The sequence below is a fragment of the Mus caroli genome, chromosome 18, assembly GCF_900094665.2.
Source record: "Mus caroli chromosome 18, CAROLI_EIJ_v1.1, whole genome shotgun sequence".
NCBI classification, from domain to species: Eukaryota; Metazoa; Chordata; class Mammalia; order Rodentia; family Muridae; genus Mus; species Mus caroli.
The window spans coordinates 79,045-92,484 of record NC_034587.1 but is presented as its reverse complement, the minus strand read 5'-3'; the positions used below and the strand labels follow the sequence as shown (position 1 = coordinate 92,484).

Below are 13,440 nucleotides of genomic sequence, written 5' to 3'. Positions count from 1 at the left end.
GAGAGAGAGAGAGAGAGAGAGAGAAAGAAAGAAAGAAAGAAAGAAAGAAAGAAAGAAAGAAAGAAAGAGAAAAGAAGAAAGAGAAAGAAAGGATGGAAAGAAAGAAAGGAAGGAAGGAAGGAAGGAAGGAAGGAAGGAAGGAAGGAAGGAAATAAAGGGGAAGGTGAAGGAAGGCGAGGGGGAAAGGCAAAAGGGAAGGAAGGGAAAGGAAACACAAAAGCAAATGTGGGGTAAGAATACCTGCAGAGGGTGTGGCATCCTCTTATGAGAACATGCTAGCCAGTACTTCTTTGAGTTAAGGAAGGTTTGTTTTGCTTTTCTATATAAGATAAAAAGCATAATTTATATTTTGCTAGTCTCTGATCTACAAACGTCAGTGTTACTGGGTTTGAATTGTGGCTATGAAACTGTATTAGAGCTGAAATCTCAGCCTGTCTCAGCTCTCTGTTTGAGCTGAACAGCAGACTGAAACAATGTTATTATCGAGCAGCCACTGAAAAGTGTTCTATGCACTGCAGAACCTTGGGAAAGATGTGCAGATGCTTTCAAAGGATTTGCTAAGATAAATATATGGAGTAACAGTATATTTTATATTTAATACAATTTTATTTACCTTTTACTCTAGTAACATTTGTACTGGTGTGATCAAAACAATAAGTGGAAGATAAACTTTTGTTCTTAACTTGAGCCATATTAGTGGCATCAAGGACCATGATTAACTGGTTTTATATGCTTCACTACCTTTCCTTTGAAGTCAAACACAGCAGCCAGTTTCATGGGAGAATATTTTGGAAGAACCAGTAAAAGCTGCATAACAACGCGACCCTTGAGTACATACTACCTTAATTTAATACTCTTTGCTTTGAAATGGGATGTGTTTTGAGGAGAGGTGGTCCACATTCGCTTCACCCACTGAGCCAGTGCTTCCCTAGAAGTATTTCAGGATGTTGTATAATATTGAGTCAGCTAAAGATACATCCAAAGGCTACAGATGTCATTGTTACAGATTTGGGAACAACCATTTGTGAGTTTCAGAACTATGTCAAAGAATATTATTGCTTGCCTGTAAAAACTGCAGTAAAATCCCCTTGCTCTATAAAATACACTGTCTATGAGATCCAGATTTTTTCTCACGTATCTACCTCATGGAACACAAGATCCTGATAATCTTCATGTATCACCTCATGAAACACACTGCAAATTAATTGTAGAAGTATATATTAGAATCTAGATCTGTTTAATTGAAACAAGTCATTAAAGCCAAGTATAGTAGAGCAGACTTAAAATCTTAGTCACTTGACTGAGACAGAGGTCATCATGAATTTGAGACCACCCTAGGATATATAGTGAGCCTGTGATAAGTGAGAACCTTTAAGTTGGCAGGCAGATCTCTGTGTGTTCAAGGTCAACTTGGTCTGTGTAAGATCCAAGATAGTCAAGGATACACAGAGAAATCCTGTCTTAAAAAACAAGACAAAACAAAAAACAAAACAAAAGAAAGAGAGGAAGGAAGGAAGAAAGAGAGAGGAAACCAAAAACCAAACAACAACACAAATCATAGTCATTAAAAGAAGTAGTTAGTCTGTTATGGTGATGGTGGTACATGCCTTTAATCTCAGCAGAAGCAGGTGGCTCTCTGTTCGTTTGAGGCCAGCCTGGTATATGTAGTAAGTTCCAGGCCAGCCAGGGATACATAATGAGATGTTGTCTCAAAACAACAATAAAAACTCACAACCAACTGAAAACACATATACATAAAAACCCCAGAGTAAAACACTGTCAGAATTTTCACTAAATAGTTTTTTTTTGAAAAATGTAACTTTTTCACAAAATTATAGCATTGCAGTAGATTTACCATTGCTGAGCTATTAGGTGATTATTCCATTTTAATTTCTAGTGTGGTATTAATCAGTAGATAAAAATCTTCTGGCACTGAATTATATGGGTTTGCAAGAACCAGATATGTACATCTTTACCTAATTTTGTGTCCATCATCCCTATTTGCAGCCTGAAACAAGTCATGATCCATAATGTATTGTTTATGTCACAGAAATAAACAAAAATTGTACATCAGGATTCCACTTCCTAGGATTTGGTTATTAAATATTTACCCATCACTCTACCTAGGTAGAAATCCAGTTGATTCAGATACTGAAACCTCTTTAGGGCTGGTGAGATGGCTTAGATGCTTACTTACTACTGAACTGGATGACCTGAGTTTGATCCTGTGGAACTACATGGTAGAAGGAGAGACCAACTCCAATAAGTTGTCCTTTCAACCTTTCTACTTCACACAACACAGTGGAGTGAACACACAAACATACACAAACATACACAAACTTACTCTATATGTAATAAAAAATAATAAAAAATATGTAATAAAAATTTGGAAACAACAACAAACACCTCTGAGATAGTTAGGAAGTTTAAGTATAAAGATATCGTGTGAGAGAGAGTTTGAGGTTACTTGAGAGGAGGAGGGAACTTTCTGCCAGTTAACACAGTGCTGGATATCCTTCCATCATTTTTTTCTTGTGCTGACATTTATGGAACAAATCCTTTTTATTTGTACCTTTAGCTGTTCAGCACACACACACACACACACACACATATGAGGTACTTTTAATATAGATAGATGTACTTTTCTCCTACAATCCAAGTAGATGATGTTACTGAGATAGGTACGTTGTCTGTATCCGTTGCCTCTGGCCTCATTTGTAACCTTCGTAATCTAGGCTTAGATCAAGGTCTGGCTTCAGCTCTGGCTCCCATAGAAAGCCTTCACTTTTTGTTCAGGGCTATACTGATCTTTCTTCTGTACGCCTGTGACATTTATGGCTAGTAAAGTAGAGCAGTTAGCTCTTGTTTGATGTGTTGTCTTTTATTAGGCACCAGTTTTACCAATTCTACTTTATACCTCAGTACATGAAGTACAGTGAGTGCTAGACATATGTATCTTTTTTATGTGTTAAAGTATTTGCTTTCTAGAAAATGACATTGTAAGTATATCTTAACTATTTGTTGTAAATCTGTTTCCCCCCTCCCTCACCAGACTAGGTTTTTTCTGTGTTTTTTATCCTGGCCACAAATTCATGATCCTTCTGCTTCTGCTTCCTGAGTGCGGAGATTTCAAACATACACTGTGCTCACCTTGCAAAGCCATTTTCAAATAATTTTAAAAGTAATAAAACACTAGTAAAGTAGCCTGGGACTCACTGGTGTTTCTTAAAAAATCGAGGCTTCCGTGAAAATTAACACCTTGAGGCTCTCTTATTACTCAAGATAGAAACTCCAACTGCATTTCATTTTCAAGGTCTTTGAGTGGTTTGAAGAAATCAAAATGCATAGTGAACTGAATAATATCAAGAAAAGTTTCTAAAATTATAGTGGCCAGAAGGACAGATTACTAGAGACTTTGTGTCCAATCCAATGGGTGTTTCTGGATACACTCAGTAGGGTGATATGGGGAGATACCTATGTCACTCATCTCTCAGTTCAAGACTGATGGGGCTCTGCACCTCTCAACTGATACTCCATGTTGGAAAGAGGGCTCCCATACTAGCAAAAGGCTTGAAATTTCTTTTTTCTGTGGTGTATTCTCTCTCTCTCTCTCTCTCTCGTGTGTGTGTGTGTGTGTGTGTGAGTGAGTGTGAGAAAGAGAGAGAAATAGAGATAGTGACTGTAAAAACAAGTATGTACATGTGGTTATAGAATATAAAAATGACTTTTTCTTGAACTAATATTGAGGCAGTGTATCAGCTTACATCTAAAATAGTGAAAAAAATTTCCACATGCAAAACATTTCATTTATCAAAAAATAATCCACCACATTTGAATTTTCTTCAGTTCCTCTTAATCAGTTAAAGAGGAGGAGTTTGTGTTTTGTCCTGAAAAGGGTGACCCTGTTAGTAGCCAAGAGGTTGCATTGAGGTAGTTTAACTGCTTTAGAACTTTGCGCTCGGAACATTCTTAGCTGCCAAAGCATGGGCAGCAAAAGTGAGGCACATGGGTTCTTTAGTATCTGTCACATCAGAGAATGACAGTTCCAGGACAGTGACTACCTCCTAATGGTAAGTACCCTACTTGTTCTTCATTTCTTAGATTCAGAAAAGGAAAAGAGAAGTAGGCTGGTTGTGATAGCAAGTGGTACTCTTAAAAATAAACAAAAGCAAAACAAGTCCATCTTTAATCCTCAATGATGGTCATTTTTTCAGGTTTCTGTAGCTGGATCAGGCACTGGAAGAGGCTCCCCAGCTGTGACTCTAGTACAGTTACCTTCAGGCCAAACTGTACAGGTCCAGGGAGTAATTCAGACACCACATCCATCGGTTATTCAATCACCACAAATACAAACTGTTCAGGTTAGCGTCCTTCCTTGACGATTTGTCTTTGACTTTCTTGAGCTTTAATTTTTTTTTCTGTTGTTTAATTCATTTATCATCATTTTCTTCATTTTCTTTTACTCTTTTAGAGATAAAGTTTCACTATGTAGCCAAGATTGGCTCTAAATACCTTTTCCTCCTTCTCAGCCTCTCAAATTATGGGACTACAGGCATGTGCCACTCCATTCGGCTTTTTTTGTGTAACTTTATATATTAAAGGTGTCTTCTTGAATACTTGGAGAATTTCTTCTTATGTATATGTATGGTACATTGTGTTGGGCTGTGCATATAGACTGACTTATGGGTACGATTTTTGTTACCGCTCTTAATTTTGTACGAGTAATTGTTAAATAAGCAGTTCTATATTTTAGCTTCTTTTATTTCCCAGACATATTTATTTAGCATAGCTCTCTAGTGGTACTTTGAGGGTTCCTGGAAAACATTGCTATAAACACAGTACAGACCTGGTTGGCTTTGGACTCACTATGTAACCCAAGTTGGCATCAAACTTCCTGCCTTAGCTTCTTGAGTACATCATTGTACTTCATGAGAAATTGATTTTATATTAGTGAATGTAACCCTCAGAAATTGAGGATATTTGATGCTGGGACTTAAACTGCAGATCTTTGTGGATGTTAAGCACATAATACCTCTAGAACCCCGGCCCAAAAGTACAGATTCTTGTCACTTGGGTACTTTATTTTCATGTCATACACTCCTCAGGTTGAACCTCGACTTTTGTAGATATGGTTGTGGGACAGATAAATATTTTATGACTTCTCATCATTGTAATTATCACACATGATAGGAATCACATCCTAAACTCTTGAAGGTAGTTTTTTCACTAATAGATATTTATTATGTTTGTACTTTATAGCTTACTTTTCATTTACTGAAATGATTTCTGTTTCTTTTTTAGGTCAATTTGTTAATCTTTAAGTGTAGAAATTATGTGAAATTAAGTGGTGACAAGCAAGACTCAAATCTGTGAGGAAAATGGATGTGCATATACTTAATCTTGCCTTCACCTGCATGTGCTTGAGTTTAGTTTCTCACAGAATGCAGTGAGGGCCTCAGCACAACTCTTACATAAAATTTCCTTACTTTCTGAGCTTGCTTCTTTTTCCAGCATAGGTATCTTGTCTTTGTTACAGGGTGTAAAAACAATTCCTATCATTGTCTTTAGTTTTCTGTAATGACCCTTGATTACAAGAATTTGTAATTTCTGATTTTAATTATAAAGTAAGAAAGTTCCTCCTTACTCTTCCTTGTATTATAGATTTTATTGGCAGTAAAAACTTTACCTGGCTGGTATTGGAAGGCAACATTGTCTTATAATAGGAATACTTTATTATTGGTGTTTTGTTAAGTGAATGATTTGATTGTCTTTATAGAGATAAATGCTTTTAGATCTTATCTTAGAACTCTTGTGGTTTAAATGACAAATCTTCTGCATGAACTTCAATTTTAAAAATTTTTTGTTAGCATATATTAATTATATGCAATAGTGTTTTCATTATTATGACATTCCATACTGTACTAGAATTTGCTCTGTAGACCAGGCTGGCCTCAAGCTCACAGACATCCACTTGCTTCTGTCTTCCAAGTTCTGAGATTAAAGATGTGAGCCACCATTGCTTATCTTGTCTCAGCTTTTCTAAACTGGATGAAATAATGGGCTGTACTGCATATAAGGGAATTGCTGCGTTTTGGACAGCTGTGTGAAGTATATTGCCAGTGTAAGATACATGGTGTATGACCATGTAAGGCAATAACACTTCTTTCCTAGTAGATTATGTTGGGTGTGTGAGTGCTTGTGTAAGAGTATCCATTACCAGGAGTGTTATATTTGTAGATGCATATATGTATGTAGACACACATGCCTGTCTACATGCATTGAAGATGTTATAATTCCTTCTATTAAAATAAGAAATGAATTTTTAGTATATATTTTAATTGGTAAACAATTTTTATCAATTTATTCTGACAACATGTTGCTTTAAAGTTTGTGTATATTGTGGTATGACTAAATTGCTAATTAAAATATGTGTTATATAATTTTTACACGCTGGAAACACTTTAAATATGATAATTCTACATGAACTTTTGTAATTTTCAAGAGGAAAATATACTGATATTCTTCTTTTTTTCTCCTCCTCCTCCTCCTCCTCCTCCTCCTTGACATTTTTCTAGAGAAGATTTTTGAAACTCAGGCTGGCTTCAAGCTCATAGTATATTTAAGACTGTTCTTGAGTTTTATATGCTTCTGTTTCTGCCTTCAAATGCTAGGATTAGAGGAATTCACCACTCTTCCAGGTTTTATGTAATGTTGGGTCAAATAATATGGCTTTGTGCATGATGAAAGCACTCTATCAACTGAGTCGCCTCCTCAGCCCCATGCTGTTCTTTTTTTTTTTTTTTTTTTTCAAGACAGGGTTTCTCTGTGTAGCCCTGGCTGTCCTGGAACTCACTCTGTAGACCAGGCTGACCTCGAACTCAAAGATCCTCCTGCCTCTGCCTTCCAAGTGCTGGGATTAAAGGCATGCACCACCACACCTGGCCCCCGTGCTGTTCTTAACTGGACTTGTTTTCAGTCTTGATTCTTAGTTTTTTTCCCCCCATATCAAAGTCTCATGTAACATGAAGTTTTGTAAACCTACCTCCCCTAAACCTTAGAGCTAAGTTACTAAATATATTGACAGAAGACATGTTTAGAGATTTGTCATTTTAGTTTTCTCTTTTTTTTAAATTGACATATCATTGTATTGTTGCCTGGTTTGAAAACTCTGATACTTTTATTTTTACAACTATCTGTCTGTCTGTCTGTCTGTCTGTCTGTCTGTCTGTCTATCTACCTACCTACCTATCTATCTACCTATCATCTATCCATCCATCCCACCTACCAGTCTTATTTTTTGTGTGTGGATGTGTCTTTGGGTGCATTCCATAGTGTCTACTTGTAGGTTAGTGGGAATTTATTTTTTGTCTGATATGTGGGTCTTGGGACTGAACTCAGGTTGTCAGGCATAGTGGCAAGTGCTTTTATTCACTGAGCCATCTTACTGGTCCTTTAAATATAAATTTGTTTTGACTTCAGAATCTTTAAACTCTAATATGCTCCTTATAATATAAATCCTTCTCTCAACAAGCTTGTTTTACTGACTTGTTTACATAAGTATTTATTCTTCTTTGGGCCTGCTTAATGTCCTAACTTTACACCTAGCTTAAGCCAATGATGATGTGGAGAGAGCACTAAATTGGGTAGTTTTTCTGCATCTGTTATGGTCTTACTGATATCTGTACTTACAAGGACACATTTAGGTTTGGGGTTTTGGATCTTAAGTCTTTTATGCTTTTCTCTTTCCTGTGAAGTCCTACTTGGTATTCTAAGTACTTTTCTATTGAATTTATGTAGAATTTATTATCAATTCCATTCCTTGTTTCCCTCTCCACATAAGCACTGAATTCTATCCACAGTCTCTTAATCATCATTTTTGAGTGAAGATGGAGATCATATGTTTTATGATGCATTTCAGAAAGTCTTGTATTATAGGTAGCAACAATTGCAGAGACAGATGATTCTGCAGACTCAGAAGTAATCGATTCGCATAAACGTAGAGAAATTCTTTCACGAAGACCCTCATATAGGTGAGTTAACTAACTTTCCAACTTGTATATTGTATAAAAAGACACAATAATTGTAGAGCAAAGCAATGATTCTTTATGGCTTTCCTGTTGTCTCTTTCTATATCCTAATCGCTTATATTGTTATATTATATTTTAGAAAAATACTGAATGAACTTTCCTCTGATGTGCCTGGTATTCCCAAGATTGAAGAAGAAAAATCAGAGGAAGAAGGGACACCACCTAACATTGCTACCATGGCAGTACCAACTAGCATATATCAGACTAGCACGGGGCAATACAGTATGTATGCTATGATTCCATAGACACAGTGCTAGCTTTATGTCTTCCCTATTACAGTGAAGCAGTGTGGGCTTGGGCATCCGAATGTTTCATTAACAGCTGTGCATCGTTAACAGCTGTGCATCACAGAATAAACAGTACATGTTAAAGCAGTAAGATACTGATAAAGCAATAAGTACTGATAACTGAAAAGTCTTTATTGCTGAATATGAATGATAAGTGGTTAAAAATTAAAGGCAGGGTTCCTATTTACATGTTTATATTCATCTCAGGTAACAATTTTAAAAGTTCTTGTTTTTGTTGTCTTTATGCTATAAATGTCTGTATTTCATTGTTGCTGGCATTTGTTGCCAACAACTTATTACAGTTAATCATATAAAAGAAGTAAATATGTTTTCTAAGTTGTGTTTTAAATGTACTTTTGTTTTCATAACTTCGTTAATTTGTGCTGCAGTTTTTCTAAAAGAACAGAAAATCATTTAACTTTCAAACTGTAGCAATTGGATAGACCATTTTATTTGAACTTTACACACTGGAAGCTCTAATAAACAGATAGATTGGCATTTAGTCTTGTGCATTTTAATGTATTGCTACTTCTGGCTTTTTGTTCTTACTAAAGCACTAATCATTTTCCCAAGTCAAGCACATTTGATAAACAAGAATAATGAAACCTAGAAAGCAAAGTAAAAGGAAAGAAAGTAAGCCAAGGGAAACAACTGCTTGGGTCCTTGGGGATGTGTGTAATGTTATATACTGTGTCCAAATAAAATTCAAAGACTATATTTTCATTTTGAAAATACCTGCAAAGCCTCAGGACTTGGCTATTAAAACGTGTTATCTCCTTTTCTGTATGGAAGATCTTGTGTAGTTATTAGGATTTGTTGTTGTGTGTTTCTTAGAATTTTTCCTGTGGTGATAGATATTTGCAATAGCAGATCCTGCTTGTAATTTTGGGTCGCTACCATCATGGGTATAACTTGTCACTGCCGGATGATGAATGCACATGTTCAAAATGAGTGTGAAGAAAATTCCCACAACCTTTTGTGTCTAGTTTGGCCTATTGAAACTATGTGGTAAATGTTTTAGGACTGTAAATCAAAGCTTGCCAGCTTTTGTGCCTTAGTAATACAGTTCTAGGTTCCTGGAGGGCAAAGAACTCCTCAGCCCTCTGTCCCTAGACAGACTGAATAGGGCTGGGAGGCTAGAGCCTCTAGACTGATCCTCAGCCTTGAGCAATGTTGCCTGTTTACCCAGTGGGCTGTTCATGCTATTGTTTTCTGTTTGTGCTTTGACAGGGTAAAGGTTGGAAAATACTGCTGAAAGAATGTTAACACTTGAAGTTCTGGAGATGAGCTAAGAGGCTATAATCTTGGCATTTCTCTGGAATAGCCTGATGCTCCTTAGAACTTTTCATGGGAGCAGTGATCTATTAACAGGGAACAAGAAAAGTTGATGCTGTGGGTTAATTTTCTTAGATTATTACCACAAAACGTGACATAGTGAAAAGAAAGCTAAGAGAATATTGAAGCTGGAGGGGATATGGTAAAGGGCTCTGGTGTCTGTATCTGCTCACTCAGTGATCAGGTCAAGAAGCATCTCAGGCTTTAGTCTTTGAAGTGGTCAAACTGTAGGGTATATGTGAACCCAAAAGAAAAGCATAGGTCAAAGTGGGGAGAAAAGATGTGCAAACATTGGGCCAAGACAAAGGAGTTTCGACTAGTGGAGATGGTCTTCTTTGTGCTCACTAGGCCTGTCCTTTCAATGAGCTTCTGTACCATAGCTTCTGTGCTGTGCTTCTGGTGCTCCCAGCCCCAGAGTCTACACTTTGCATTGTAGCACACTATATGTAGGCTGCAAGGTTGGGGAATGAGTCAGAAGTTCCAGAGTAAATGAGGCAACTGTGTTTAGAAGTTTAACTTGTATTTGTTTGCCCACAAGAATAATTTCTATACATCACTAGGGAATATTTATATTTATATTATACCTTTATACATACAAGATCCATTTAATTAATCTTACTTCTTAGTATTAAAAATTTAGCATGTTTTGATGCTGTTATGCTATATATAAGTATTTAAGAATAGAAAAAGCTTCTAGCATTCTTTGGATTTTCGAATAGTTTCACTAGAAGTTCTGTATATTCTTCTATGCATTGTTTTGAGCCACCCTCATAATCTTAATTGTGACAAGAGTATCAAACTTGATGAAATAAAATATCTCCCACATTACATTTTTTCTTCGTATTTATATGTATGCACATACATGTATGTGGATACACTTGCTTACATATAAAGGCTAGAGGCTGACATAGGTGTCTTCTATGGCTTTTGTACCTTATGGTTTGAGATGAAGTCTCACCTGGAGCTCACCATTTTGGCAAGACTTTCTGGACAGTCAGGCCCTGGTATTCACTCATCTTCATTAACTGCTAAGGTTACAGATGTAGAACACCAACCCCAGCTTTTACATGGGCGGTGGGGAATGAACTCAGGTCCTCATGTTTGCACAACTCAGCCATCTCCCTGGCCCAAAGTCATATTTTTAATAGTTGAAAGATATTTGTTGAAAATTGATTTGATTATTTTGATTTCCTATTTTTATTTTTTGTTAGTTCCTGGGATCCATCTTGAACCTTGTACATGTTAGATAAGTGCTCTATCACTGAGCTGTACACATCCTTACTTTGTAACTACTGTTTATCACAGAAGTTAAATTTTTACTGAGTACAGGAAAAATAGGCAGATTTAAGAATAGAACTTAAAATTGTAAGCATTAAACAGGCAAGGGTTTATTGTTATAGTACCAAATAATAGCTATACTTGCAGAGACTCTGCTGGGAAAACAGAAACTTGCAATAGGTTTGTTGCTAGGGGTATGGCTCCCTGGGAAAGCATTTGCCTGGTGTGTAGGCCTTGGCTTCAATCTCAAGTGCTACAGCCAACTGGTTTAGTGAAGGAAAATCTGTTATATCTCGGGGAATATCTTGAGATAAGGTACCATATGATGGCATTAGAGATAGTGTTAGCAAAGAACGCTACTTGCTGCATAAAACATTGAAAATATACAATGAATTCATAAATGTAAAAGTGAAAAGAAAATTAAATGTCTTAAAATTCTAAATGAAGTTAAAAATATTTTTATGTGTATGGGTAATTTTTTTTTAAGATTTATTTATTATTATATCTAAGTACACTGTAGCTATCTTCAGACACACCAGAAGAGGGCATCAGATCTCACTTTGAATGGTTGTGAGCCACCATGTGGTTGCTGGGATTTGAACTCACAACCTTTGAAAGGGCAGTCTTAACTGCTGGGCCATTTCTCTAGCCCTGTATGGGTAATTTCTGTGTGAATATATGTCTGTTCATTATGTGTGTCCCTGGTACCTGAGGAGGCTAAAAGAGAGCTTCAGATCTTCTGGGACTGGAATTACAGACAGTTGTGTGCTGTCAAGTGGATGCTGTGACTAAACCTGGGTCCTCTGAGAGAGCAGCCATGTGTCTTAATCACTGAGCCATCCATCTTTCTAGACCCAAATGATTGAAAATTTTGATTCAATAACCTCTGTTCTCTTAGGAAAAGTGTTTTAAACACACACTCTGCTATACCCAATCTTTTCCTTTACCAATGAAAGGCTGGTGCCAAGACTTCACATTATTCTTTTAGATGTGCCATGAGTTTTCTCTGTTCCTTTTGTATTTTCCTAAGAACCTTACTGGAATGAGTCTCTATGACTCACCTTTTTATATTTGTATATCATAGGTAAGTGGGTCAAACTAAAATCCACCTTCATAAAATGACAAGTATGGACATTGTGAACTGCTTAAAGAATTAAAATATTTTATTATGTGTGGAATGTGATTTATTATGACATAGTCATACATGTACATATGTACCATAAGAATTCAGAATCCTTAGGATGCTCATATGAACAAACACTTTGTCATAAAAGGAATTGGTTTACACATTCTAAAGAAACTGAGTTTGTATATTCTTAGCAATGACATTACTTATATCCCTCGAGTAACTAAAAAATGTTTATGTAGTTAGTGACATGTAAATGTGGCTCTTTGATGTTTGTTTTGCTGTTCTAATGGCTACTGTGATTTAACCTGTTCTGTACCTCTAGCTTTCAAGACAAAGGTATTAGTTTCTGTCCCCATTTCCTCTCCTTCTACCCCTCCCTAATACACACACACACACACACACACACACACACACACAGAGCTCCTGAGTTCCAGGGATAACCAGAGCTCTGCTGTAGTGAGGCCCTGTCTCAAAAGGAAAAAAAAAATGTAGTGGAGCTAGGTATAGTGGCACAGCAAGCTTTGAATCCCAGCATTCAGGAAACAGATGTAGGTGAGTCTCTGTGTTTGAGGCCAGCCTGGCCTACATAGTGAATTCTAGGTCAGCCAGGGCTGCACAGAGAAACCCTGTGTCAAACAAAAACAAAAAAATATCAACAAACAAAACCCCCAACAACAACAAATTAACGTGAGATTTCAGTTTTGAATCTTCTAATTGTAGTTTGAAATTAAAATAGTTTGGAATTACATCTGCTTAAATATTTACATGCTTATGTATTTGAATTACTTCTATGAAAAACTTTAGGGTTGAAAAGAAACATGCATCAAGTGAAGAGAACTCAGGTCTTACTTTAAGTTGAATATATTGTGCTCCTTTGCTTGGGAACTTTTCCAGTTTTCAACTTTTGTTTTTTGAGACAGGGTCTCGCTATGGAGCTCTAGTTGGAATTCATTGTAGACAGGCTGGTCCTGAATTCATAGTCATCTGCTTAACTCTGTCTCTTTTTCCACAGTGCTGGTATAAAAGGGGTGCAACACTGTGCCTGGCTAGGTTCCCACTTTTAAAATCCATGTTTTCTGTCTTTATCAGTTATATAAGACCTAGAATTTGCCTTATGGGTCTGGGGATGTATAACTAAAAATTAGTAGCTTAAGAGATGAGTAGGTAAGGGAATGAATGAATGACAGAAATATCTCTTCACAGTGTCTATGATCCCAGCTGAGTATGGCAGTGTGTGCCTGTGATCCCAGCTGAGTATGGCAGTGTGTGCCTGTGATCCCAGCTGAGTATGGCAGTGTGTGCCTGTGATCCCAGCTGAGTATGG

The 13,440-nt window shown here is 36.7% G+C and overlaps 1 protein-coding gene across 15 annotated transcripts in view; it reads left to right on the top strand.

The window, feature by feature from the left end:
* Positions 1 to 13,440, top strand: part of Crem (cAMP responsive element modulator) — a 65,523-nt gene that overhangs the window by 27,870 nt on the left and 24,213 nt on the right. For 6 of the 15 annotated variants that reach the window (XM_029472199.1, XM_029472198.1, XM_021150195.2 and 3 more), the window contains 2 exons: positions 7,936 to 8,030; positions 8,167 to 8,309. The exons of 2 other annotated variants lie outside the window; for them this stretch is intronic. In XM_029472199.1, the coding sequence (XP_029328059.1) occupies positions 7,936 to 8,030; positions 8,167 to 8,309 (238 nt within the window). Of the gene's footprint in view, positions 1 to 3,966; positions 4,071 to 4,214; positions 4,362 to 7,935; positions 8,031 to 8,166; positions 8,310 to 13,440 lie in introns of those variants that run through there. 7 more of the 15 variants (XM_029472195.1, XM_021150187.2, XM_029472192.1 and 4 more) reach the window with 2 other exon arrangements.